Source organism: Neolamprologus multifasciatus, chromosome 7 (assembly GCF_963576455.1).
Source record: "Neolamprologus multifasciatus chromosome 7, fNeoMul1.2, whole genome shotgun sequence".
Classification (NCBI taxonomy): domain Eukaryota; kingdom Metazoa; phylum Chordata; class Actinopteri; order Cichliformes; family Cichlidae; genus Neolamprologus; species Neolamprologus multifasciatus.
Window position 1 is genome coordinate 23,570,637 of NC_140445.1, and position 23,025 is coordinate 23,593,661.

General features: G+C 43.4%; 2 protein-coding genes across 4 annotated transcripts; one reads left to right on the forward strand and one right to left on the reverse strand.

The window, feature by feature from the left end:
* Nucleotides 1-447: 447 nt before the first annotated feature.
* On the forward strand, nucleotides 448-20,331 carry brd10 (bromodomain containing 10). Of its 2 annotated transcripts, XM_085166719.1 has the most exons (10): nucleotides 448-2,722; nucleotides 3,239-3,941; nucleotides 4,409-4,609; nucleotides 4,727-6,348; nucleotides 6,440-6,501; nucleotides 6,623-6,712; nucleotides 6,818-6,933; nucleotides 8,565-8,773; nucleotides 13,223-15,232; nucleotides 17,637-20,331. In XM_085166719.1, exons 2-10 carry the CDS (start codon nucleotides 3,250-3,252, stop codon nucleotides 19,616-19,618), a joined length of 6,984 nt encoding a protein of 2,327 aa, XP_085022845.1. In that variant the 5' UTR covers nucleotides 448-2,722; nucleotides 3,239-3,249; the 3' UTR covers nucleotides 19,619-20,331. The 2 variants fall into 2 exon arrangements, with proteins under 2 accessions (XP_085022845.1, XP_085022846.1); XM_085166720.1 differs by having other exon boundaries at nucleotides 448-3,941.
* On the reverse strand, nucleotides 20,187-22,783 carry mlana (melan-A). 2 transcript variants are annotated; one of them, XM_085166725.1, is made up of 5 exons: nucleotides 22,645-22,783; nucleotides 21,686-21,778; nucleotides 21,455-21,551; nucleotides 21,136-21,243; nucleotides 20,187-20,660 (listed from the first exon to the last, which is right to left on the reverse strand). In XM_085166725.1, the coding sequence occupies exons 2-5, from the start codon at nucleotides 21,772-21,774 to the stop codon at nucleotides 20,592-20,594; spliced, it is 363 nt and encodes a 120-aa protein (XP_085022851.1). In that variant the 5' UTR covers nucleotides 21,775-21,778; nucleotides 22,645-22,783; the 3' UTR covers nucleotides 20,187-20,591. The 2 variants fall into 2 exon arrangements, with proteins under 2 accessions (XP_085022851.1, XP_085022850.1); XM_085166724.1 differs by having other exon boundaries at nucleotides 21,431-21,551.
* Nucleotides 22,784-23,025: the final 242 nt, after the last annotated feature.

Here is a 23,025-nt window from a genome sequence, read left to right on the forward strand (position 1 = left end):
GAGGCATATAGTGCACAGAGGTCAACAACTTTCTGCAGAGTCAGATCTCCAAACTTCACATGGCCTTCAGATTGGCTCAAGAACAGTATGTTCTTTTTGTTCAGTATGTTCTGGGGTGACAAATCATGGTTCTTCATCTGGCATGCCGATGGAAAAGTCTGGGTTTGGCAGTTGCCAGGAGAGCGGTACTTGTCTCTCTGCATTGTGCCAAAACACAGAACAGTTTGAAGATGGCCTCTTCGTGTTGCACACAAAGCAAGGTCCATAAAGACAGAGATGAGCGAGTTCTGGAAGAACTTGACTGGCCTGCACAGACTTTGTGCAGTACAGTAAACATTTTGCTCTTCAATTGATCCATGTTTGCCAAAGCTTCATCAGAAATTATTTCAGTGGAAGGGTGGCTGTCAAGAAATGATTCTTACATAAGGAAAACAGGGAGAAAATAACTGCACTGAAAGTCAGTGGCAACAGGTTTCATGGAGTGATGAATCCAAATTTGACATTTGTGGTTTAAATTGTTGTCAATATTAGGAAAGACCTAAAACACAGCAGAGGTTCTATCGTGTTTGGGCCCACAGTTCAGTCAGTGGTCTTGGGGGATCTTGTTAATATGGATTTATTAAGCCAGAAAAGTACCATCAGATTTTGATCCACAATGCAATATTGTCTAGAAAGACTGACTGACAAGAGCATAACAATGATCTCAAACAGACTAGCAATGCAGTAAAAGCATATTTGGATAGAAAAACAAACAGTGGTACGGTATCAGTCATGGATTGGCCTCCCCAGATGCCAGACTTTAACATTATTGAAGCAGTGGGACCATCTTGACAGAACAGAGTTTTAGATGTCTTCAAAAAATCTAGAGAACTATTCCTGAGGAATATTTAAAGAAATGACAAGAAAGCTTCTTGCTGTGCTGAAGAACAAAGGTGGTCATACGAAAATACTGACTTTCAAGCTCTTCAGAATTGTATCAACTGCTGTTGTCTTGTATGCTGAATTTCCATTAATGTTTGCATATGTATCAGTTAACTTTGGCACCTATTCTAAGTTTCATCTTAAAAATATAAAGAAATAAGGGGTGACTCAAGAGTTTTTCACAGTATTGAATTTTAGTCAAACCTTCCACCTTCTCACAAGAAGGCCTACAGCTGCATCACTTTGAGAAAGATTCTGCTCTTGCTCCAGCAAGGAAATCAATTGCTCTTTTTTTTTTCATTTATATTTTCACTTAATGACACATGGGATCAAATACATGCATTATGCTCTACAAAAGCATGCGGGGCACTTAAAATGCAGTCATAGTATCGCAGCTATGCTGCAGACATATGGAAGCAATTTCTTGACCATCTTCAGTATTTCCAACCTTCTGGATATCCCTTTTACGATTTACTGGAGAAAGTACACAGATTTTCGTATTTTGTGATTTATATATTAGTCGGATTTTCTTAATGTATTTCTTAAGGGTCTTAACTCATAATCGTCCATTATTTTGCGCCAAAATGAGGGCCCATACTGGACTGAAAACCCACCTTTTAGCTGCGCTGAAGTCTCGGTTCCCTGGTGGCATAATTGCTTAATTAACAGTTGTCCCAGCAGGAGACCTCCTCGTTGTCAGAGTTGCTCATTTTACTGCGGCTCCATGTCACGTGCTTTGTTAATGTAAACGTATGAGTTGTATTACATGTTGTGCTAAATCACACTCTAATTACAAGTATAGCCATAATGTGATTTGGGGTAATTAATAAAGAGGTTAAGGGACGACCTGAGAGATTAAAAGAAGGGAAATTTTCACTCTAATCACAGGCGTGTGACGCTCATCTGCCGTACATTGATCTCTAGCGACATCTACCGGCCAAACGTGAGACGTGTGCGTTGCAGAACTTTACATCGTACACGAACATTCTTTTATATCTCATCTAACTTATTTAAAGGCGCTTAAGCCCTTAAGTGTAAATGAACTTTAAACAGTGTCATTCTGCGCATTGTGGCTTTATCAGTTGGTGGATTTTTACACGTGTATTAATTTGTTTAATGATAAGTGTCTCAGCGCGTTCGCATTTTCCATGACGATAAGAGATATACTTATAAAAAGCTCAATGATACAGCATCGAGTGTGTGTAATGTATGTGTGTGCCCGCCTTTCCCCCCTCGTAAGAAATAAACAAAACAAAACAACGGTTCGGCGTGACACGGAACATGCTAGCTGCGTCAAGCTGCGCACATTTGCATCGAGGGCACGCAGGGTGGAAGCGAACTGGACACTTCAGTTGTCTTCAAACAACCCAGAGGAGTCAGTTACTAGTCTTTTGTAAGCGCTCAGCGTTCATAGTATACCTGCCACACGGTGTATATTTGTCTCTGAAGTGAATGTGTACATTTTTACCCGCCATAAAGTAGCTGTCAAGTTGAAAACCTAGCTGGTTAGCTGGGTAGCTAGTGACAATGAACTGTTATGCGTTTTGAAACAATCGGCTAATGCTCCGTTAGCCGTCCAGTTGTCACTGACATCATTCCGTGCGATGGCGACATGATACGCCCGCTGAACTTTTTTACCTGGACATGTAACCGCTGCAACATTTTCACCATGGAGAGCAAACGCAGCAATTGCAGGCCCTAGGCTGGAAACAATAGCAAAGCTAGCAGAACTAGCAAGCCTTCGTGGCTGCTAAGCTTGCCCTCCCTGGTGCGTCTGAGGAGCCGAGCTGAAAACGGCGAGGTATGTCGTTGAACCAACCAAATTCTGTCTGTGGTCACTTTGTTTTGTTGTTATTTTGCACGTGGTCAGGATGCGAGGAGCGATAAGGGGGTGCCCTTTAGTTTTTGTTGAAGAACAGGCAGAGCAAACTTTTGTTTACTTACCGTTATTCTGACTTGATTTTGCGCTAGCGTGTGAACAGCTAACTTCGAGTTAGCTAGACATTGATGCAGGGAAAGTTTTGAAAGATGGGGCATTTAGGGTAAGGTAAGTCACCCCGCTAATTCTACGAGGTAAACACCACCGCGTTTTATCATGTGTCTCTGATAATGTGTTCACCGTTCATGACATCGCTTAAAATGAAAGCAAACTTAGCTCAGCGATGTTGGGCATCAAATTAATTTACAGTTTTCCGATTTTGCGGTTTTTGGGGGCTGTATAAATGCATTGTATATTTGGCCAAGTCTAGTCTTTCATCACTGAGTGTTATTTGTAAAATAAGAAGTCGCCATAGGTGACACCTGTCACCCTCTTCAGGCGTCAGTGCTATGGATCAGGATGACATGACCGAGCAAATCACAGCAGATGTGACTGACCGAGACTCCGCACCTCAGCAGCTCGCCTCTGACGTCGTCATGTCTTCACAAAGTCAAAAATGGGCGCGCAGCAACGCTGAAAACACCGGCTTGGTTATTACAGAAGAGGGGCTCAGTAATGGCACCTGTGACGTTGATACAGTGGTGGCGTTATGCTGCCCTGGCGACAGTGGAGATCTCACTGCAGAGGGTGATCACCTGGCTCTGAGCAATGATGGTATGTCAGAGTTTTCCAACAGTGACCTCTCACTGCCTGAAGTCTGCATTTCCACCAACAGCAATACCTTCGAGGAGGACATGAACTATGAGGTCCAGCAAGCTTATAGGATATTTACTGGCTTTCTTTTGGATAAGCACAAAGGGATCACCAGCCCATTCCTCTATCCCATTGGCCACCAGGAGGCCCAGCATGGTATCGGAGGGGTCAAGGGTCGGGTGCAGTCACAGCTCAGGCAGTCGATGTGCTTGCGGAGGATGGAGGAGAAGTTTGTCAGCCAAGAATACGAGACCATAACAGAGTTTGTTGCGGACTTCAGACTGATGTTGGAGAACTGTTATCGCTACCATGGTGTGGACCACTGGATCTCCAAACAGGCACAAAAGCTGGAAATTATGCTGGAGCAGAAGCTGACGCTGCTGTCCAGGTAAAGATAATGAAACTACACTCTTGAACAGATTGCTACGGAGAGAAATGTCCAAAGTATTGTAAAGTTGCAATCACGATCATACCAAAGGTGTTTTCTGTCACTTGGATTCTCAACAAGTTGGTGTTTCACAAGTTTCCAGTCAATAATTTATAATAATAGTAATGTTTATATTATTTTAAACTAAACTAAAATAAAATAAATAATAATAATAAAAAAGTAATGTTTATAAAGTAACGAGACAGCAAATTATGTCTCAACCATCTTATTTAGTATTTATTTGCTTATTAATAACAAAATGTACTTGCATGTTACAGTTATCCCATTTTAAATAATTGTTTGTCTGTTTGATCGCATTAGTAGTGTCAATATACTCCATGTTCGTTTGGTTTTATAAAGTAACTTTATTCATTTTGGTGTACCCGGCTTTTTGTTTTCCCTTTTTCCTTCTCCATTTGTCAAACTAGAACGCTGCGAGAGAAAACAACTTTGGCAGTTACTTCTAAAGGACGTTTTGGGGCAGAGGAGGAACGGGGCACGGGGGGCACCTCCACGCGGCGGCGATCCACACCTCGTAGCCTTGCTACGATCACTGTCGGTGGGCACGAGTCAATCATGGTGCAGACCTTGCGGCTAGAGGAGCAACAGAGGGCCAAGGAGGAGAAGAGGTGAATGAATTGCTGAAAGGAAAGACTAAAAGTCTCTGTTGCGTGTTGATTTTTGTGATGATTTAGTGCAAAAGTAAAGCAGAGTTTAAAACCACAACTATACCTTTGCATTTGCAGGCAACGTGAGCTTGAGAAGAAAGAGGCCGAAGAAATGTCAGCCAAGGAGGTGGAAGAGTGGGAGCAGAGCTTGCTTTCACTGGCTTTTCCCCACACTGTGGAGACCCTCTGGGAACTCCCTGCTATAGGACACTTTCTCTGCCTAGCTCAGACTGCCCTCAACCTCCCTGAGATCATATTTTTTGAGCTGGAACGTTGTTTGCTGATGCCCCGTTGCAGCCTGCTCCTCTCCAAAATAATGTCTTCCCTGCTCTCGCCTCCACAGAGGAGGGCCACACTGCACCGCCGGCCTACGTTGCCTTACAGGCGATGGGAGTCAGAGCTAAGGCAGCGTGTCTTAGGCTGGTATCGAACCATTGGTGCCTCCCGTGATCAGCCAGGTCGCGCTGAACAGCTGGGACTTTGCCACCAGTTTTTTAGCACCCTAGGGGAGGTTAGCCCCTTAGAAGAGAAACCCTTCCACTTGTTGCCCTTCTATCAGCGAGTATGGCTTCTGAAGGGGCTATGTGATCATGTGTATGAAACACAGAAGGATGTACAGGATGCTGTGCTCGCCCAGCCCATCCATGAATGTAGGGAGTCTATCTTGGGCTATGACAGCAAGGAGAATACCTATATACATTTCCCACATTTCTGTGGCGCAGACCTGAGGATCTATCGCCAGAGCCCCAGCACACCCCCAGCATTCCCATTTCCTTCGGTGTGGGTGAAAAGAGTTGATTTTAAGCCAGGTACGGAGGGTGAGTCAGATGACATGCGGGATGAGGGTAATAAAAGTGATAGGGGGTGTTATGGAGTCTCCATGGTCACTGTAGAGACTGGTGATTTGGGAAAACGGAAAAGAGAGACATTTAGTGTTTTCAAAAAGGAAAACGAGAAAGAAGAAGATCAAAAAAAGTTAAAGTTGTGGTCGCTGGAGCAGATTTCTGAATTAGCGTCCTCTGATGGAGACTCTTGTGAAGACTTTAAACTGGACTTAAAAATACACACAAACTCACTGCGCCACACACACATCAGTCCCAGTGAAGGAGGTAGTGTAAGAATTAATTTAAAGCAAGAGACTTTAGATGTGGAGCAACAATCAAAGAGAATCACAATAAAACAGGAGCCGGGCTTCACACTGGGTGCGGTTCGCACTATTAAAGCAGAAACACAAGAGCCTTGTCTGAATGTAGGGGAGCACAGCTACACAGGCAGGTCTCCCGCTCGATCTGTGAATCTGGCCTCTCCAACTAAACCGTTGGGAGTCAAAATGGAGGGAGGAAGTCCCACTCAGGGACACCAAAGATCTTCGTGTTTTGAATGTTGTAAAAAGAAAAGTAGCAGTGTTAAATCTGAGGAGTGTGGCTTCTGTTGTGGTCCATCAGAGCTGGCTGCACAGCTGTCTTCTGAGAGCACTCAAAACTCGACTGAAGAGAGGGTGAATGACAAAATATGGACTAAAAAAAAAAAGCGGAAGAAAAAGCGAGGGAGGGAACAGCTGCTGAGGGCAAAAGGAGAGCACAAGCAGCTACAGCATGTGGACAGGATGAGGCTGTCCCCAGCTGAGGCTGCCAAGTCTACACTGCGGAAAGTTGGCACAACATTCAAGAGAAAAGACAAGAAAAAGAAACATAAAACAGGTGAGGGGAAAAATGATTGGTAATGATGTTGCTCCTGTGGCTTCCGTCAGTATTACATCAAAATCATTTGTGTATTAATTATTTCTGACAGGTAAAAAACCTGAATGTTCAAAGAAAATCAAAGAGGAACTTTCAGCTGAGCCCTCATTCAAGGTAGTCAGATTCACTGTACACTCTAATCTTGTTCCTTTGTTAGTCTGTTTTTTTCCTATTTTAATTTTAAACCTGATTTAGTCCTTGACAGTTTTCTGTGCCCTTTTTTCCTCTTGTATAGTTGGTCTGCACCAGTCTCGAGGAATTACGCGAGCTGATCGGTAAGACTGAAGATGAGCTTGATGACCTGGAGAGCACTAAAAAGAGATTGGTAGGTCACAGTCATTTTTATTAAGCAGAGGGAAAAAAGTTTATTTCCTCACATTTCAGTGTTGCCCACTCACTTAAGTTTTCCTTTACATGTTTGAACTCGCAGGGTCGGTGGTACTATAGGAGAGAAGCAGTGAAAGACCTCCATAGCACACTAATCAGACTACTGAATGAGCTCTCACCCTGGGAACCCAAGCTTGTCAAAGCACACCAAAGGAACAGGTTTGATGCTTACACAATAATTGGATTTATTCTTCATTCATAATTTTGCAAGCTCACTGGACATTTTATTAGGTACAACAGTAGGTAGGTTTGACCCCCTTTTGTCTTTAGAGCTTCCTTAATTCTTCATCGCACAGCTTCAACAAGGCAACAAGGTGCTATAAACATTGCTCAGAGATTTTGGGCGTTTTGACAAAATAGCATCACACGGTTGCTGCACACTTGTCGGTTGCACGTCCATGGTGTGAATCTCGCTTTCCGCCACATCCCACAGGTGCTCTGTTGGATTGAGATCTGGTGACTGTGGAAGCATTTGAGTACAGAGAGAACTCACTGTCATGTTCAGGAAACCAGTTTTAGATCATTTGAATTCTGTAGTTGGTGTGTTATTCTTCTGAAAGCAGCTGTCAACCATCACCATCACTGTGGTCATACAAGGATGGTTTGCAATAATATTCAGATGGGCTGTGGTGTTAAAATGATGCTCAACTGATACTGAGGGGCTCAAAGTGTGTCAGGAAAATAATATACGAAATAATATATTTTGTAGCAGAAATCAATAATTGTCAGATCAGGCAATGTTTTTCCAATCACCTATTGTCGATTTTGGTGAGCCTGTATCATTTGTAGGCTTCTCATCCGTAAACTCTCTCCGTACTCTTTTACATGATTCTTGCGTAGGTGGTAGAAGAGGTTTGTCGTGTTTGTGTCTGTGGTGGGGACCAGTTTGTGACATAATTTGAATAGTACAGTTTTCTGGTCCGTGTCAGACTTTTCATAACCAAACCATGTCCATGCTACAGAGGTCCTTCTGTTTGGAGGTGCCTGGTTCTGCCCCCTCTTGACTGGCCATGCTGGTATTCTCTGTGCCTGCATCCACACGGTGACCATCCAAATGATGAAAAAATATTGCTGTAAACAGTGTATTTTGCGACACCATGAAACAAACAGTAGGGTATAATATGAAACGATAGATGTTTTAATTTCGACGTCCGATATATTTCATCATATCGCAAAACCCTACAGCCAGATATGCTTTTTTTCCATACTTTGGCTGTAAGGCATGGCCATTTGTTGCCTTTCTATCATCTTGAAGTAATCTGGCAATTGTTTTCTGACTTCTGGTATTAACAAGGCATTATTAATCAGAAAGCTGCTGCTCACTGGATGTTTTCTCTTTCTCTTTTTCTTTTTTAGTCCGTTCTTTGTAAGCCCTAGAGAGGGTTGTGCTAAAAAAATCTTACCTGACTTATCTTTATGCTGATGTTCCTTTTGAACTTCAACAGGTCATCTTGTCTCTGTCTACGTGCCTAAATGCTTTGAGTTGCCAGCATGTGATAGGCTTGTTAGCTATTTATGATAACAAGCAGTTAACCTACTGTAATTAATAAATTGGCCAGTGAGTGTTTATTCAAAAACATTCTAATTGAATTTAAGGTTTACCATAATTGAGTTTTGTTGGTGTTGTCTTCTGTTTAAGTTGTATTGCTGGTCTTAATGGTATGTTTGCTCATTTGGTGGTCATCTGTCCAGAACAAAGTATAATGATGACAACTTTATTTAAACAGCTCATTGTAATATAGCATCATTACTGAAGTCTTGATTTTTTTTCATTGTTTTTCTATTGTCAGGCTCCGTTTGAAGAAGGAATTTGATGATTTCAAGAAGCACCCAGAGTACAGTAACTTTGAGCGAGAAGAGAGCAATTTATCATCATCATCATCATCTGAGGATGAAGAAAGGGATTTAGGGAAGGAGGTTCCTTCACTGTCAGATCATTATGGGAGATCAGAAGAGGAAGACATGGAAAACAGAGTTCCCAGAGGTCTCTGGAGTGGAGGTAATTACGCTTGAATCTAACGTTGTTGTTTTGTTTACTGAAATGTAAGATTTTCCTCATTCTGTAGGCAGTAGTGCAGTCAGTTTACGCTGTTCTTAGCTTATTTGACTGTACTAGATGAATGTCACTGCCTATTGAACCTTCATAGGCAATAGTAAAGCTTATAAATCAATCAAAGGAGCTTGCAAAGAAAAGCGTCTGGACTTCTTTAAGTTACTTGAAGACGTTTCACCTCTCATCCGAGAAGCTTCTTCAGTTCTAAGGTCAAATGGTGGAGAGTCCCAGATATAAACCTAGTGGGAGTGTCCCCCCACAGAGGGACAAAAGGACCCCCTGATGATCCTCTAATCGCCTGAGCCAAGGTGTGGAACTGGGTGTGGGTCCCAATCAGCCAGAGTTTCTGGTGAGTTCATTGTGAAACCTGGCCCCACCTTATCATGCGAATTCCTGAGGTCAGATGGCCCAGGGTGTGAGTGGGCGTTAAGGCGTCTGGGAAGGGATCTCAAAACTGGATTATAGATGGCAGAGAGTTGGTGTCGTAAACCACCGCCTCTGTTCAAAGATGGCCGCTCACAGTGGACATAGATGGCTTCTTTCACTCCTCTTTCAAACCATCTGTCCTCTCTGTCCAAAATGTGAACATTGGCATCCTCGAAAGAGTGTCCTTTATCCTTAAGATGCAGATGGACAGCTGAATCTTGTCCTGTGGAGGTGGCTCTTCTGTGTTGTGCCATGCGCTTGTGAAGTGGCTGTTTGGTCTCTCCAATGTAGAGGTCTGGGCATTCCTCGCTGCACTGTATGGCATACACCACATTGTTAAGTCTGTGTTTTGGCGTTTTGTCTTTCGGGTGAACCAGTTTTTGTCTGAGTGTGTTGCTGGGTCTGAAGTACACCGGGATGTCATGCTTGGAGAAAACCCTTCTGAGTTTCTCTGATACACCGGCTACATAGGGGATGACAATGTTGTTGCGTCTGTCCTTCTTATCCTCCCTCGCTGGTGTCTGATCTTCTTTTCTGTGCCTCTTTGCTGACTTTAAGAATGCCCATTTAGGATAGCCGCACGTTTTGAGTGCTTCCTTTACATGTTTGTGTTCCTTCTTTTTCCCTTCAGGCTTAGAGGGAACATGTTCTGCCCGGTGGTGTAGGGTCCTAATTACTCCAAGTTTGTGTTCCAGAGGGTGATGGGAGTCAAACAGGAGGTACTGGTCCGTGTGTGTGGGCTTCCGGTAAACTTCGATGTTGAGGTTGCCATTCTCTTCAATGTGCACAGCGCAGTCCAGGAAAGGCAAACAGTCGTCCTTTGTGTCTTCCCTGGTGAACTTGATGTTTTTATCCACAGCGTTGATGTGCGCAGTGAAGGATTCCACTTCTTGTGTCTTGATTTTGACCCAGGTGTCGTCTACATATCTGTACCAGTGGCTGGGTACTCTTCCTTTGAAAGAGCCAAGAGCCTTCCTTTCCACTTCCTCCATGTAAAGGTTGGCTACAATAGGTGACACGGGGGAGCCCATGGCACAGCCATGTTTTTGTCTTCAAGTCTTCAAGTAACTTAAAGAAGTCCAGACGCTTTTCTTTGCAAGCTCCTTTGACTACGATGACCTGGATGACTGAGAACCTTCACAGACATATTACCGTACATTTTGGGAGGAACACCCTTCAACTGGTGCGGGAGTATGAAAGGGAATCAAGGAAACTAGCGGATTATAGGAACCATCTCCGTTTCAACCTAAGATGCAGACAAACCAGAGTTGTTCCCAAGAGCCTGCGCCTTGGATCCACTGTCAGGGGATACAGAGCAGACTTGATTCTACAGAGAGCGCAAAATCACCTTTTAAGTGAAAGGATAAGACAGGTCCATTTCACTATAGATGCCCTCCAGATCAAGATCAGCCAGACTCTGCAGGAACTGGAAACACTTCTACCCTCTCCAATCTTAGAAGAGGTTTACAAGTTTGTGGACAAGGCTCAGCGGGCCCAACACTCGAAAGGAAAAGAAAGACAACGCAGGAAATTTCACACCTTGCTTTCAAAAACACACACTCCTCATTCTGAATCTGAACCTACACAACCCATAGAAGAAAACACACCTGAAGACAGTCAGGAGAAATGGGTTAAGAACTTTTCAGACAGGAATCTCACTGAACCTGAAAAGAGAGTATTAGCCAAAGGTCTCAATTTTGCCATTTCTCCACAACAGTTGCCCATAGTGGACCTCATCACAGCCACAGAATCTGCCATTTGGATTAATAAATTATCACAGACAGAAGCAGAGCAAATCAGGATGAAAGTCTCAGCCACCCTCTCCAGTGCCAAAGTCCCTCCGTCCAACCTCACAATACAGGAAAAGAAGGCTGTCGCTTCCCTGAGCAAAGACCACAACATCACTGTTTTACCAGCGGATAAGGGAAGATGCACCGTGGTCCTAAACACTACAGATTACCATACAAAGATCACTACTCTCCTCAGTGACAACAATACCTACGAAGCCTTAAAGCGAGACCCCACAAGCAGCTACAAAAAGAAAGTTATAGCTTGCCTTCAAGACTTGGAAAAGGACAAAATCATTGACCGCCTTACTTATCACCGCCTTTACCCAGGGGATGCCATACCCTGCATTTACGGACTTCCAAAAATCCACAAGGAAGCTGTCCCACTCAGACCCATAGTGAGTAGCATAAACTCAGCCACTTATAACATTGCAAAACACCTTGCTACCATCCTTGCTCCTCTCGTGGGGAACACCCCACACCACATCAAGAACTCCACCGACTTCACTGACAAGGTCCAGAAACTTACCCTGGATCCAGATGAAACAATAGTGTCCTTTGATGTAGTCTCTCTCTTCACTTGCATACCCACCACGGAGGCAGTGGAGACTGTCAGAAAACGACTACAAGAAGACAGCTCTTTGGAGGACAGGACCAACTTCACACCCGATCAGATTTGCACACTGTTAGACCTCTGCCTCACCACCACATATTTCAAATACAACGAAGGCTATTACAGACAAAAACATGGCTGTGCCATGGGCTCCCCCGTGTCACCTATTGTAGCCAACCTTTACATGGAGGAAGTGGAAAGGAAGGCTCTTGGCTCTTTCAAAGGAAGAGTACCCAGCCACTGGTACAGATATGTAGACGACACCTGGGTCAAAATCAAGACACAAGAAGTGGAATCCTTCACTGCGCACATCAACGCTGTGGATAAAAACATCAAGTTCACCAGGGAAGACACAAAGGACGACTGTTTGCCTTTCCTGGACTGTGCTGTGCACATTGAAGAGAATGGCAACCTCAACATCGAAGTTTACCGGAAGCCCACACACACGGACCAGTACCTCCTGTTTGACTCCCATCACCCTCTGGAACACAAACTTGGAGTAATTAGGACCCTACACCACCGGGCAGAACATGTTCCCTCTAAGCCTGAAGGGAAAAAAGAAGGAACACAAACATGTAAAGGAAGCACTCAAAACGTGCGGCTATCCTAAATGGGCATTCTTAAAGTCAGCAAAGAGGCACAGAAAAGAAGATCAGACACCAGCGAGGGAGGATAAGAAGGACAGACGCAACAACATTGTTATCCCCTATGTAGCCGGTGTATCAGAGAAACTCAGGAGGGTTTTCTCCAAGCATGACATCCCGGTGTACTTCAGACCCAGCAACACACTCAGACAAAAACTGGTTCACCCGAAAGACAAAACGCCAAAACACAGACTTAACAATGTGGTGTATGCCATACAGTGCAGCGAGGAATGCCCAGACCTCTACATTGGAGAGACCAAACAGCCACTTCACAAGCGCATGGCACAACACAGAAGAGCCACCTCCACAGGACAAGATTCAGCTGTCCATCTGCATCTTAAGGATAAAGGACACTCTTTCGAGGATGCCAATGTTCACATTTTGGACAGAGAGGACAGATGGTTTGAAAGAGGAGTGAAAGAAGCCATCTATGTCCACTGTGAGCGGCCATCTTTGAACAGAGGCGGTGGTTTACGACACCAACTCTCTGCCATCTATAATCCAGTTTTGAGATCCCTTCCCAGACGCCTTAACGCCCACTCACACCCTGGGCCATCTGACCTCAGGAATTCGCATGATAAGGTGGGGCCAGGTTTCACAATGAACTCACCTGAAACTCTGGCTGATTGGGACCCACACCCAGTTCCACACCTTGGCTCAGGCGATTAGAGGATCATCAGGGGGTCCTTTTGTCCCTCTGTGGGGGGACACTCCCACTAGGTTTATATCTGGGACTCTCCACCATTTGACCTTAGAACTGAAGAAGCTTCTCGGATGAGAGGTGAAACGTCTTCAAGTAACTTAAAGAAGTCCAGACGCTTTTCTTTGCAAGCTCCTTTGACTACGATGACCTGGATGACTGAGAACCTTCACAGACACTTATAAATCAATACATCTCTAATAGACTTTTCTATTTTCTTCTCAGCAAGCACTAGAGACATTAAGGCTGAGTCTACTGGAGAAAACACGGTGACATGTGTACCTCCAAACCACCTAAAACACCCTCAAGCCAGTGCAGAGAAAGGAATTTGTCTGCGGCAAAAAGATCAGACTGTAAGCAGCATAATTGCTTATGCCGACTCCAGGTCACAGTCGAGATCTGACCTGAACCCAGCAAATAAATCCAGGGATTCAGCATGGGCAGAAAGGGTAACAGCCCATGCTTCAGCGCCTCCCAGATCCCCCATCCTTAACCCAACCATTGGACTACCTAAGGGCTACACGCCCATCCCCACCCTGCTGGCTAAGAGTGTGGGAAACAAAGTGACCTTAATGAATCGACCTGCTGATTGCCCAGGCGTTAACAGTGAAGATGAACCGAGCAAGAGGTCTTTGGTCTCCCTGCCTACAACTGCAGTAGCTAACACCAAACTTTCAAAAGCACAAAGTTCTCCATCCAGTTCCCAACAGATTCAGGTACGAGGACCACAGCAGACAAAAGCCCCTGAGCAGTCAAAAGTGGCCACTGTGGCAGCAGTTCTTCCTAAATCTCCGCAAGGCAAACCAACACAGACTGCACTTAATCCAGTCCAAGTGGTGTACAAGGTGCCTGAGGGACTGGGTCACCTTGTAAGGAAAGACAACAATAGCCCAATAAAGATCTCAGTTCAGCCCGTCCTGGGCCAAGACACTGGAGAAAAGACTGTCCAGCAAGTAGTGATTCTGCCTTCTAACCTTCTCATTCATAAAACTGAAGCAAAGTCTTGCTCTTTAGCTCAACAACAGACTAAAGGCTTTCAGCCAATAGTTTCCAAAGTGGCCAGCTCTTTTTGTATGTCTACCGATGTGCCTGGGTTCAGGATTCCTGAAAACAGAATTCCTGTTCAACAAGTGGCGCCCCTAAAAGATGCCAGGACAGTGAAGACCCCTTCTCCTTCGGTTTCACCTCGTCTTCAACACGGGGCTCTAAACAGAGCAGGATCTAAAGAGGCACAGTTATGCAGTGTCCAAGCTAGTGCTTCACAAGATACCACACCAAACACAACCTCCATCACAGCAGTTTCAAATGCAGTTTGTACTGAGCCTGAGAAACCTACAGACCTGAAACAGGAGCTGAAGACTGTGTGCATCCGTGACTCACAGTCAATCCTGGTAACAACTAGATGTGGCAACACGGGCATTGTCAAGGTCCAGACATCCTTGGACCAGAACACACTTGGCTCTGTACATACCAGTCCAGTCATCACTATCTCGCCTCAGTTTAAAGCCTTCCTTCTGTCCAAGGCCACACAGTCTACTTCTGCTCCCACTCAGACCGCACCTTCTGTTGTCCAAGCAATGACAATGGCCCAACCCCAGCAGCAGATTCATCCTGTGTTAAAAACCCCTTCCTCTCTCAAAAATACCATGCTCACTGCAACCACTGGTAGTGGTATAACATGCCCAAAAAGTCAAACTACAGCCAGTGCTGTTGCTGTAAGTCAGGGCCTCAGTACCTCAACTGGTTCTACAGTTGTGACAAACATTTCTCAGCCAGTCCACACACCTGCTGCTGGTTCTCATTTTCAAGCTTCAGTAGCTAATAGCAGTGTTGCCGTGCCACTACAAAGTGGCTCAGGGTTTTCCCAAGCAGCCACCAGCAAGACTGGTATGAAACGCACCACTACAGATGAAGGATCCCAAGTTACCAAATTTATCCTGGTTACTCCTTCTTCGTCCTCACCCTCAAATGTGGCTGCATCCAAAGGGACACCCTCCTCCCCGAAGCCAGTTCCTAGTTCAAGACTCATGTTTGTCACTCAGCCCGCATTGACATCATCAGCCACCGTCATTGGAAGCCTTTCAGCACCGGCGATGGCAACGTGTGCGAGTAGACAGGGAGCAACCACTTCATTATCAAGTCAGACTCTGAAGGTGGGATTAAGACCAGGAAAACCTGCTAGAAGTATCAGCTTGGAGCCATTGTCCAAGGGCAAAAACATCACCCTGCCCCAAGGTGAGTTTTTGTTTTTTATTATTAGTGTGAATGCTTGTAAAAGCATTCACAGTATTGTTCTTCTACATCTTTATTCTATTTTATATATTCCGTACGTTTTTTGTACTCTATCTCCTTCAAAACCGTTCAACTTAGAAAAACCATTCAAACACCGTTAGATTCCTCTTCTTTTGGACATGACTGCTTGTATTTTTCTCATTTATAACATTTATATTTTTAAAATTATTCAACTTTTTTCAACAAAAATTTCCCATGTATTTCAATGGGGAGACCCTTCAAATCCTCATTCAACTTACTCATTTTTAAACTCTTACTACTTCCACATACATTGACATAGAGCAACCATTCAAACTTTAAAACGAAGACAAGACATTCAACTATTCAACTTGTATTTATCTTTTCAATATCCATTATACTTTTTCTTCAGTTCCAGTTTAAGTTTCATGATGTTTTTTCAGCCGTTTCAGAGTTTATAATGGGTGTGTATGGGACGGAATGTTGGGGCTAGAGTGAGACAGCTCAACTGCTAGAGTGAGAGGAGCAAAAAAATTAATCTTGAAATCTTCTCTTTAAACTGCTGCTGTGTCCACAGCGTTTGCTCTACAGGTATGATTTTACCCTCAAAATGTAGCCATCGCTGTCCTCTTTCATCCAATGTGTTTATTATAGTAATAGGTGTTATGGTTCTTTCATAAATGTCACCAATGCACAGCCTCCTCCCTCCAACTCTTCCATAGACTCTAATGTTAAAATGCCTCAGAAGTTTAATTTGAAAATCAGAAGAGCATGGTGTCTTTCCACTGTCACCACATCCATATAATAAACTCCACAGGCATGAAAACTGAGAATTCAGTAGACCAGACATTGCTGCCGCTCACGGTGAAAGAATTTTGTCAATACGACCTGTACTTTTCATTTGGGAACGATTTGTTTCGGGCTGACTTTTCTGTTCATTTTAAGCAGCAAAAGTGAGGCGCATGTCTGTGTGCGTGTCACACCTGCCTGCCTAACGAGCTCTGCCTGCCACTCTGCCAAGATTCATCTTAAACACTTCTCTTTCAACTGCTGCTGTGTCCACAGTGTTTGCTCTACAGCCATCATTTTACCCTCAAAATGTCGCCATCGTTGTTCTCTTTCCAACACTGTGTCTTTCAAAGCTCAAACATTTAAAAATTTTAAACTGTGTGGATCCAATTGGAGGGATCACATTTTAGTCATTCAATGATTCAAAGAGTATGAACTTTTAATATTCATTCAGATGTTTTCTGACTCTAATTTTTTTTTCTCATTACTTAGGTTTTTCTAATTTACATTTAAAACATTTTCAGCTATTTTCCAACTTTTTCTGTGTAAACGTCAGCTATTATAAGTTCTGCACTTTTGTTTTCAGGTTAAATTCTGTTTTTTGTTTTGTTTTTTATTTCATTCAAACTTTTTAATTTAAAATTCAGCAATTAATTCATTTCAGTGCATACATTCAGATTCAAGCATTCACACTGCAGTTTCTTCAGAAAATGCACTTTCTAGTTATTATTATTATTATTATTATTATTTGTTGTTTGTCTTGTGTTGGCTCAATTTTGAAAACTTTGTAAAGTTTATGTGTATGACATGTATCTCATAGTGGGAGAAATGCCACACTATCCAATGTTGGCATACAAGTAAATCGAATGTAGCAGAGCAGGTGAAGCTTTTTAAGCAGTGAAGTTGGTGAGCAGGGATCTGCTCTGAACCCCTTCTTGGTTGCAGTGGTGATAGACAGGTTAACTTGAGGTCATGGTTTGGACATGTGCAAAGGAGGGATAGTGGATTTACTGGACGAAGGATGTTCAAGATTGAGTTGCCATGTGGACAGGAGAAAAAAAGGAAGACCGAGAGAAGGTTCATGTATGCAGTGAAGAAGGGCACGGAGAGGGTTGATTTGAAAGAATGGGAAGCAGATAATTTGTTATGGCAACCTTAAAAGGATGCAGGCAAAAGAAGAAGAGAAGATGGTTTGATAAATGACTTACCTGTGATTTTGATAGTGATTACAGGAATGTGTGCTGCTCTTGTCTTCTCTAGAAAGCATTATCTTGCAGAACAACTAAGGACAACACGTCTTGGTCATGCTGCCTTCTTACTCTGTGTGTGTGTGTGTGTGTGTGTGTGTGTGTGTGTGTGTGTGTGTGTGTGTGTGTGTGTGTGTGTGTGTGTGTGTGTGTGTGTGTGTGTGTGTGAGAGAGAGAGACAGCATGGCTATATGATGATGTCATGTTCACAGTTGGTTTGGCTTGGAAAAAAGACTGATGTGTTGGACTCGCATTGTTGACTACTTCACTGTAGTGCTTGATTTGCTGGAATCAAAGAAACCTTTTCCACCACAAATTTAATAAATATTCTTCTCATCTTTATGTTTCACCAGGGGTTCAAATCCAGTTACCAGGGAAAGCAACTATTGGACAGACTACTTGTGCCCTGTCACATTCTGCTTCCAAGTTCACACCAGGGTCTGTTTCAAATGAATGTGGGCCAACAACCTTCACCACTACCACTGGACTGGTCCCAGCAACAAGTTTAAATGCCATCACTAGTTGTTCTTCCCAGCTTGTCTCTCATGGATCAGTCAGCACCAGCTCTCACCTCCAGGGAATCCCGGCATCCTCCTTGATGTCACAAACAGGCTGTTATACATCCATAAACACTGCTGTTGCTCAGCCAAAGGGAAACATGATAAAGAATGATGTTAATATCCCAGGAAGCGTAGTGTCCATCACCACTCCTGTTCAGACAGCTACTACTGTGGAGAGTAGGCCAGACCGAACTTCCACACTCACTCTTGATTGTCAGAGGAGTATCGGTGAAGAAACCACTTCCTCTTCCTCCTTCTCTTCATCTCAGTTTGCTCGCAATAAAACCCAACTCCCTCTCTCCTCTGCAACAACCACCTGTACCCCATTCACCACCTCTGCAACCAGTACAATCCAGCAGAGAATAGTCATTAACACCTCTACGCCACTTGCTGCTGGCACACAAATTCTCCTCAACAATGCACGCTTTGTAGTCCCTCCCCAGGGTTTGGCTCCAGGCAGCCACGTCCTTATCATCTCTAGCCCTGCACAACAAGTGCCTCCTGCCAGTCCTACAAGCACTGGACCATCAGTACCTTCTCAAGGTGCAAGCCATGCCATGGTAGCCCCCAGGGCGCCAGTTTTACCCCAACCCCCAGCCAGGCTACCTGGTGTCCCAGCTGTAAGTTCTCCCTTTGTGGCAAGCACTCCTGCTGTCGTTCCACCGTTGCTGGCAACCACTCCTAATGTCTTGTCATTAAAACTAACAGGAACACCTGGCCTGGGCTCAAATTTGTTACCCAGTAAAACAAATGTAGTATCAGCACTTCCTAGGTTGCCAACTGCACACGTGAGTAACTTTGCGTTACCTCCAGTAGGTACATCCACTCTGGTCTCCCCTACAGCAAGGTTAGACAGTGTACCAACTGTACCAGTGTTAACAAGTGCCCCTTGTCTTGGATCAGCACAGGGCACAGTCAGACTAGCTGCCACTACACAAGCAAAATGTTTATCAACCATTTCACCTGTAGTAGCACCCCCCTTGGCCAGATTGTCGGGACCTCTGTCATTGCCTGTAGTACCCGGGCCATCAGCTGTTACCCTACCCAGCCCTGTTATACCAGTTCCTGCACCCCTCTCTTCGCCAGTAGCACCAGTAATAGCAGACACACCAGCTTTGCATGGTTCTCTTCCTGCCCAGCATGTGATTGCAGTGACAACCCTTGACCTAGGCATACAGCCTCAGCAGACAGCTGTCCGATTTGCAGCACCGACCACCGCTCAACCACAGGTTTTAATGCATTCAGGGCTGAGCAACACATCAATCAAAAAACAGACCCCACTCGTGCAAACGGTGCCTGCTGGCACACGGACACAGGTTTTGCCAACTGTGGCTGTTCCACCAATCATCAGTGGAGTCTCTAGGATGCAGGCACTGCCTGTTGCTACTGTTCCACCCATTGGAAGCACTGTCAACACATTTGAAACAGCAACCGTGGAGACCACATCTTCATCCAGCACAACTGTAATAATCACTCCAGGTCAAACAATCCCATCGAGTAAAACGAACACCACCATCCATCCACCTGTTGTACTGACCAATCAGACACTTGGGAAACACTCTGTGCAGACCTCAGCCCTGGGTCTGCATACAAGTGTAGCTTCCAAGATGCTCATTAGTCCCGATGGGGCTGTTTTGAGCACTGTTCAGCGGCCAGTCAGTTCAGCAGAGTTGACTGAACCTCGGGATGCACTGGTGATTTGTACCAACAGTTCCACTGGAGCACTACAAACACATGATTCCTCTTTACAGCCTTCAACGGCAGACACAAAGTGAACCAATTAAAGTGGAGTGTGAAGGCTCAGACACCACTTTTCAGCTGCTTAGTTTTAGCAGGGTTCATATATTTTTACTTGTTTTAATCCTGGTTAAAGAACTACATTTTCAGCTTTAGTTTGACTCCTAACTTAAAGTTATGCTACATTAGGTTTTATCCTCTGATTTAATTGTCTTACATGTAAACCTGCTCAGTCAGACATGGTGAAAAATGTATACTGTGAAGAGTTTCTGGAGGGGGACACTACTAAGGTTGCCCTGATTTCAAATGTGTAGACCCTTCCTTGAGTAATTACAAGTGTTATAACCAATTGATACAACAGGAAGGTAGATGAAATAGATTTCAAGTTGAGCTTTAGCAGTTTAGCATTTCAGTCCAGTATTGTTTATGATTTATCATTACAACTTGCTCTACTTTTGTCTGTAAGTTTGGAAAGAAAAGAAAGGAAAATCCATCAGCATCCAGTCTGTCATGTCCTTATTTTCAACTAGTAACTATTTGAAAGCTGCATTTTACTTTTTAGAAATAAACTACTAGAGAAATTTGTACTACATATTTGAGCCCATATAAATGTTTTAAAGTCACATTTATTTATTTTTACCATATAGATTTTTCACCCCCTAAAAAATAAAAAAAAATTACTAGGTACATTTTCATGGAACAATTCTGGACGATACTGCATGGAAATAAACAATGCAACTGTCCCAAACAAGCGTGTCTGCTTTCTTATCCTCAGAAATGTGCAATAATAGTGTTTTACTGTTTATTGAAACAAGCTATAGTATTAAAGCTGTGTTCATTTGTGTAGTTTTTAATTTTACAAAGTGAGAGATACAGTAGTTTCACCTATATTTGGCTACAATGTGCTATATTGCTAGGGACATAAGATTATATATTTTCAAACAGCAAGGTGAGCTTGAAGTTCCTTCTTCATTGTCTTTCTTTGCCTCTTCCATCTTCAGCCGCAGTGCTTCAGGGGGAATACGGAGGTGGCAATGGCCCAGAGGAAATCTTCTCATAGGCTGGAGGTGCATTAGGAACCTGTAGAGAAGTGGAACAACAACAAAAATGAAAGCTACAGTTCAGTTATATGTGAATAATATGTTTATGCAGCGTTGAAAAGTGAAGCCAAATTTTATTTCCCTAGGGACGTGTAATTACAACAAATGCAAAATGTCAATTTTTCACACACGGGATTCCGCATGATATTTGAAAGACTGCTGCTCTGATCCTCCTTTCACTTTTCCACCATATACACATCTCCTCTGGGAATTAAACATTTTTATACCTCCCTCCAGTCTGGTGACATAATCCTTGCTTCAGGCATCCACAGCTTTTGATTTCACGTGCTCTACATCATGTTTCAGAGCTCTGAGGCTCTGTGTGGAATATCAGGTTACACAAAATTGAAATGAAATACCTACTGATAGGTGATTTTTTTTTTTTTTTTTTGGGGGGGGGGCGGCATTACTATATCCTGTATATGTGGCTATTATTCCTGAAGTAATTGTCTCACCACAGATCGGAAGCTGCCAAAATCAGTAAGAGCCATCTTGTTTTCTGCTGGAGATCCTGCCTCCGAGTACTGGCTTCCTGTATAACCTGATGATCCCGATCTGGGGCTCTGCAAGTTACAGAAAGGTGTACGAGGGTTTGTGATGAAACAAAATGAGAACATAGTGATACAAGCTGGGAAAAGATGGGTACAAACTGAACACATGATGCTCTTTGAAATAGGGTGAACTGAATTTTCATTTTGACATTTTACAGATGTTCACCAACAACAAATCAAAATAACATAAATCACTAACATAAATAAAGTGTGATGGTCTCACTCTGATAAGTTTGTAGCCACTCCTTTTCTTGAAGTACCAGCAGCCCAGGATGAGAAGTGCTGCAAGGATGACAACCAGCAGAGCTATGCCCACTGCCCTGTGGTCCACAACACAATTCAAATTGAGAAAAACTTTACTTTGCACATGGGTTTTAAAGTGTTCACAACAATACAAATTTGGGCACGGCAGTAGCTTAATAGCAATGATTTTAAGATAACAATAGACACATACTCCTCAGCTCTGACGTTTCCTCGCCTGCTGCTGGCAAAATAAACGTTGAAGTCCCCACGAGGCATGCCGTGTGTACGATTACACAACATCAAGCTGAAAGTTAACAAGGGATCATTTTATAAGGAACAAATAGACAATACGCTCACGCTCACATAGTAATGCCCCCCCCCCCCCCCCCCCCCCCCCCATATAATTTTATAAGGAACAAATAGACAATGTGCTCACGTGACTGACTATTTAAACCCATTGTAGCCTATATAGCCATATAATAATTGAAACTGGGCTATGATGTGAGGTGCTGCTTTGATATTACCCCAGAGGGAGGTCCATAAACTGCCAAACAAATAGTCTGGACACAATTAAATGCCATAAAGCTTAGCTCTGCACTGTGAAATCATTATTATCTACCCACAATGCAAATTTTTTAAGTGAAAATGTTATATTGTACCTAATCTTGATAAGGTAAAATTAAGTTCACATAGTCCTCACTCTTTAATAGCCTGTAATGTAAAGCCAGTATGTCTTGATACAATTATTAAAACTTTTAAAATAACACAAAAGTGTAACTGTGTAGGGGTTCCAAGCTTTGGATCACTTGCTTTTTCCACTCTGCGTCTCTGTCCAGTGTATACACCAGACTTGGCTGCATCTCTTCTGTCTATTCTCTCTGTCTTTGTGTTGACTGATGCTATCTTACAGACTTTAAATGCACATCAATACAAATCACATATATATTATGTAGATACAATGGAAATCGACTGCTACTAAGGTTGTCTTTGAGTATCCTACATCTGTGCAGTGAAATGAACCTTATCAAGAAGACCCTAATTAGCATTTCCTTAATTCACATTAATGTCATGTCAAATTGAGCCTTTCATAAAAGCACAATGCCCCACATGCCTTTAACAAGCCCTCTTTTTATAGAAAAGTAAGACAAAGAGAAAAACCAGCTACCTTACCAGGTTTGAGAGAAAGGATTCAGAAAGCAGCTCTTCTGGTCGGCTTGTCTTCTCAGAAAGATTGGGTCCACGGAGCGCTGTGTTTCTTCACTCCTCAAATATCTTAACTCAGTGTGCTGGAGAGCAGAGAGGGGCAAAAAACCCTCATGACCGTCACGGGTTAGAGACTCATGGTTAAACCCATTGAAGCGGAGTAATTACCGTGAAACCCTACAGCAACATTATTATCCACTCGTGAAACTACAGGCGTCAGCTGCTGGCCTTTCATATGACTGTGTGTGTGTGTGTGTGTTTGTGTGTATACCAACTTCATTATTATTGATAAATATCCTAATGAAATTATATAGATCTAAGGAAAGGAATACAAAAATTCAATACAAT

Coding starts and splice junctions, on each gene's coding strand:
- brd10 (XM_085166720.1), top strand. CDS start 3,250: ATGGATCAGGATGACATGACCGAGCAAATCACAGCAGATGTGACTGAC. Junction 6,713..6,817: donor AGAGCACTAAAAAGAGATTG/GTAGGTCACAGT, acceptor TTGAACTCGCAG/GGTCGGTGGTACTATAGGAG. Junction 15,233..17,636: donor AAACATCACCCTGCCCCAAG/GTGAGTTTTTGT, acceptor ATGTTTCACCAG/GGGTTCAAATCCAGTTACCA.
- mlana (XM_085166724.1), bottom strand. CDS start 21,774: ATGTTGTGTAATCGTACACACGGCATGCCTCGTGGGGACTTCAACGTT. Junction 21,244..21,430: donor GACCATCACACTTTATTTAT/GTTAGTGATTTA, acceptor TGTAACTTGCAG/AGCCCCAGATCGGGATCATC. Junction 20,661..21,135: donor TTGGCAGCTTCCGATCTGTG/GTGAGACAATTA, acceptor ACTTCTCTACAG/GTTCCTAATGCACCTCCAGC.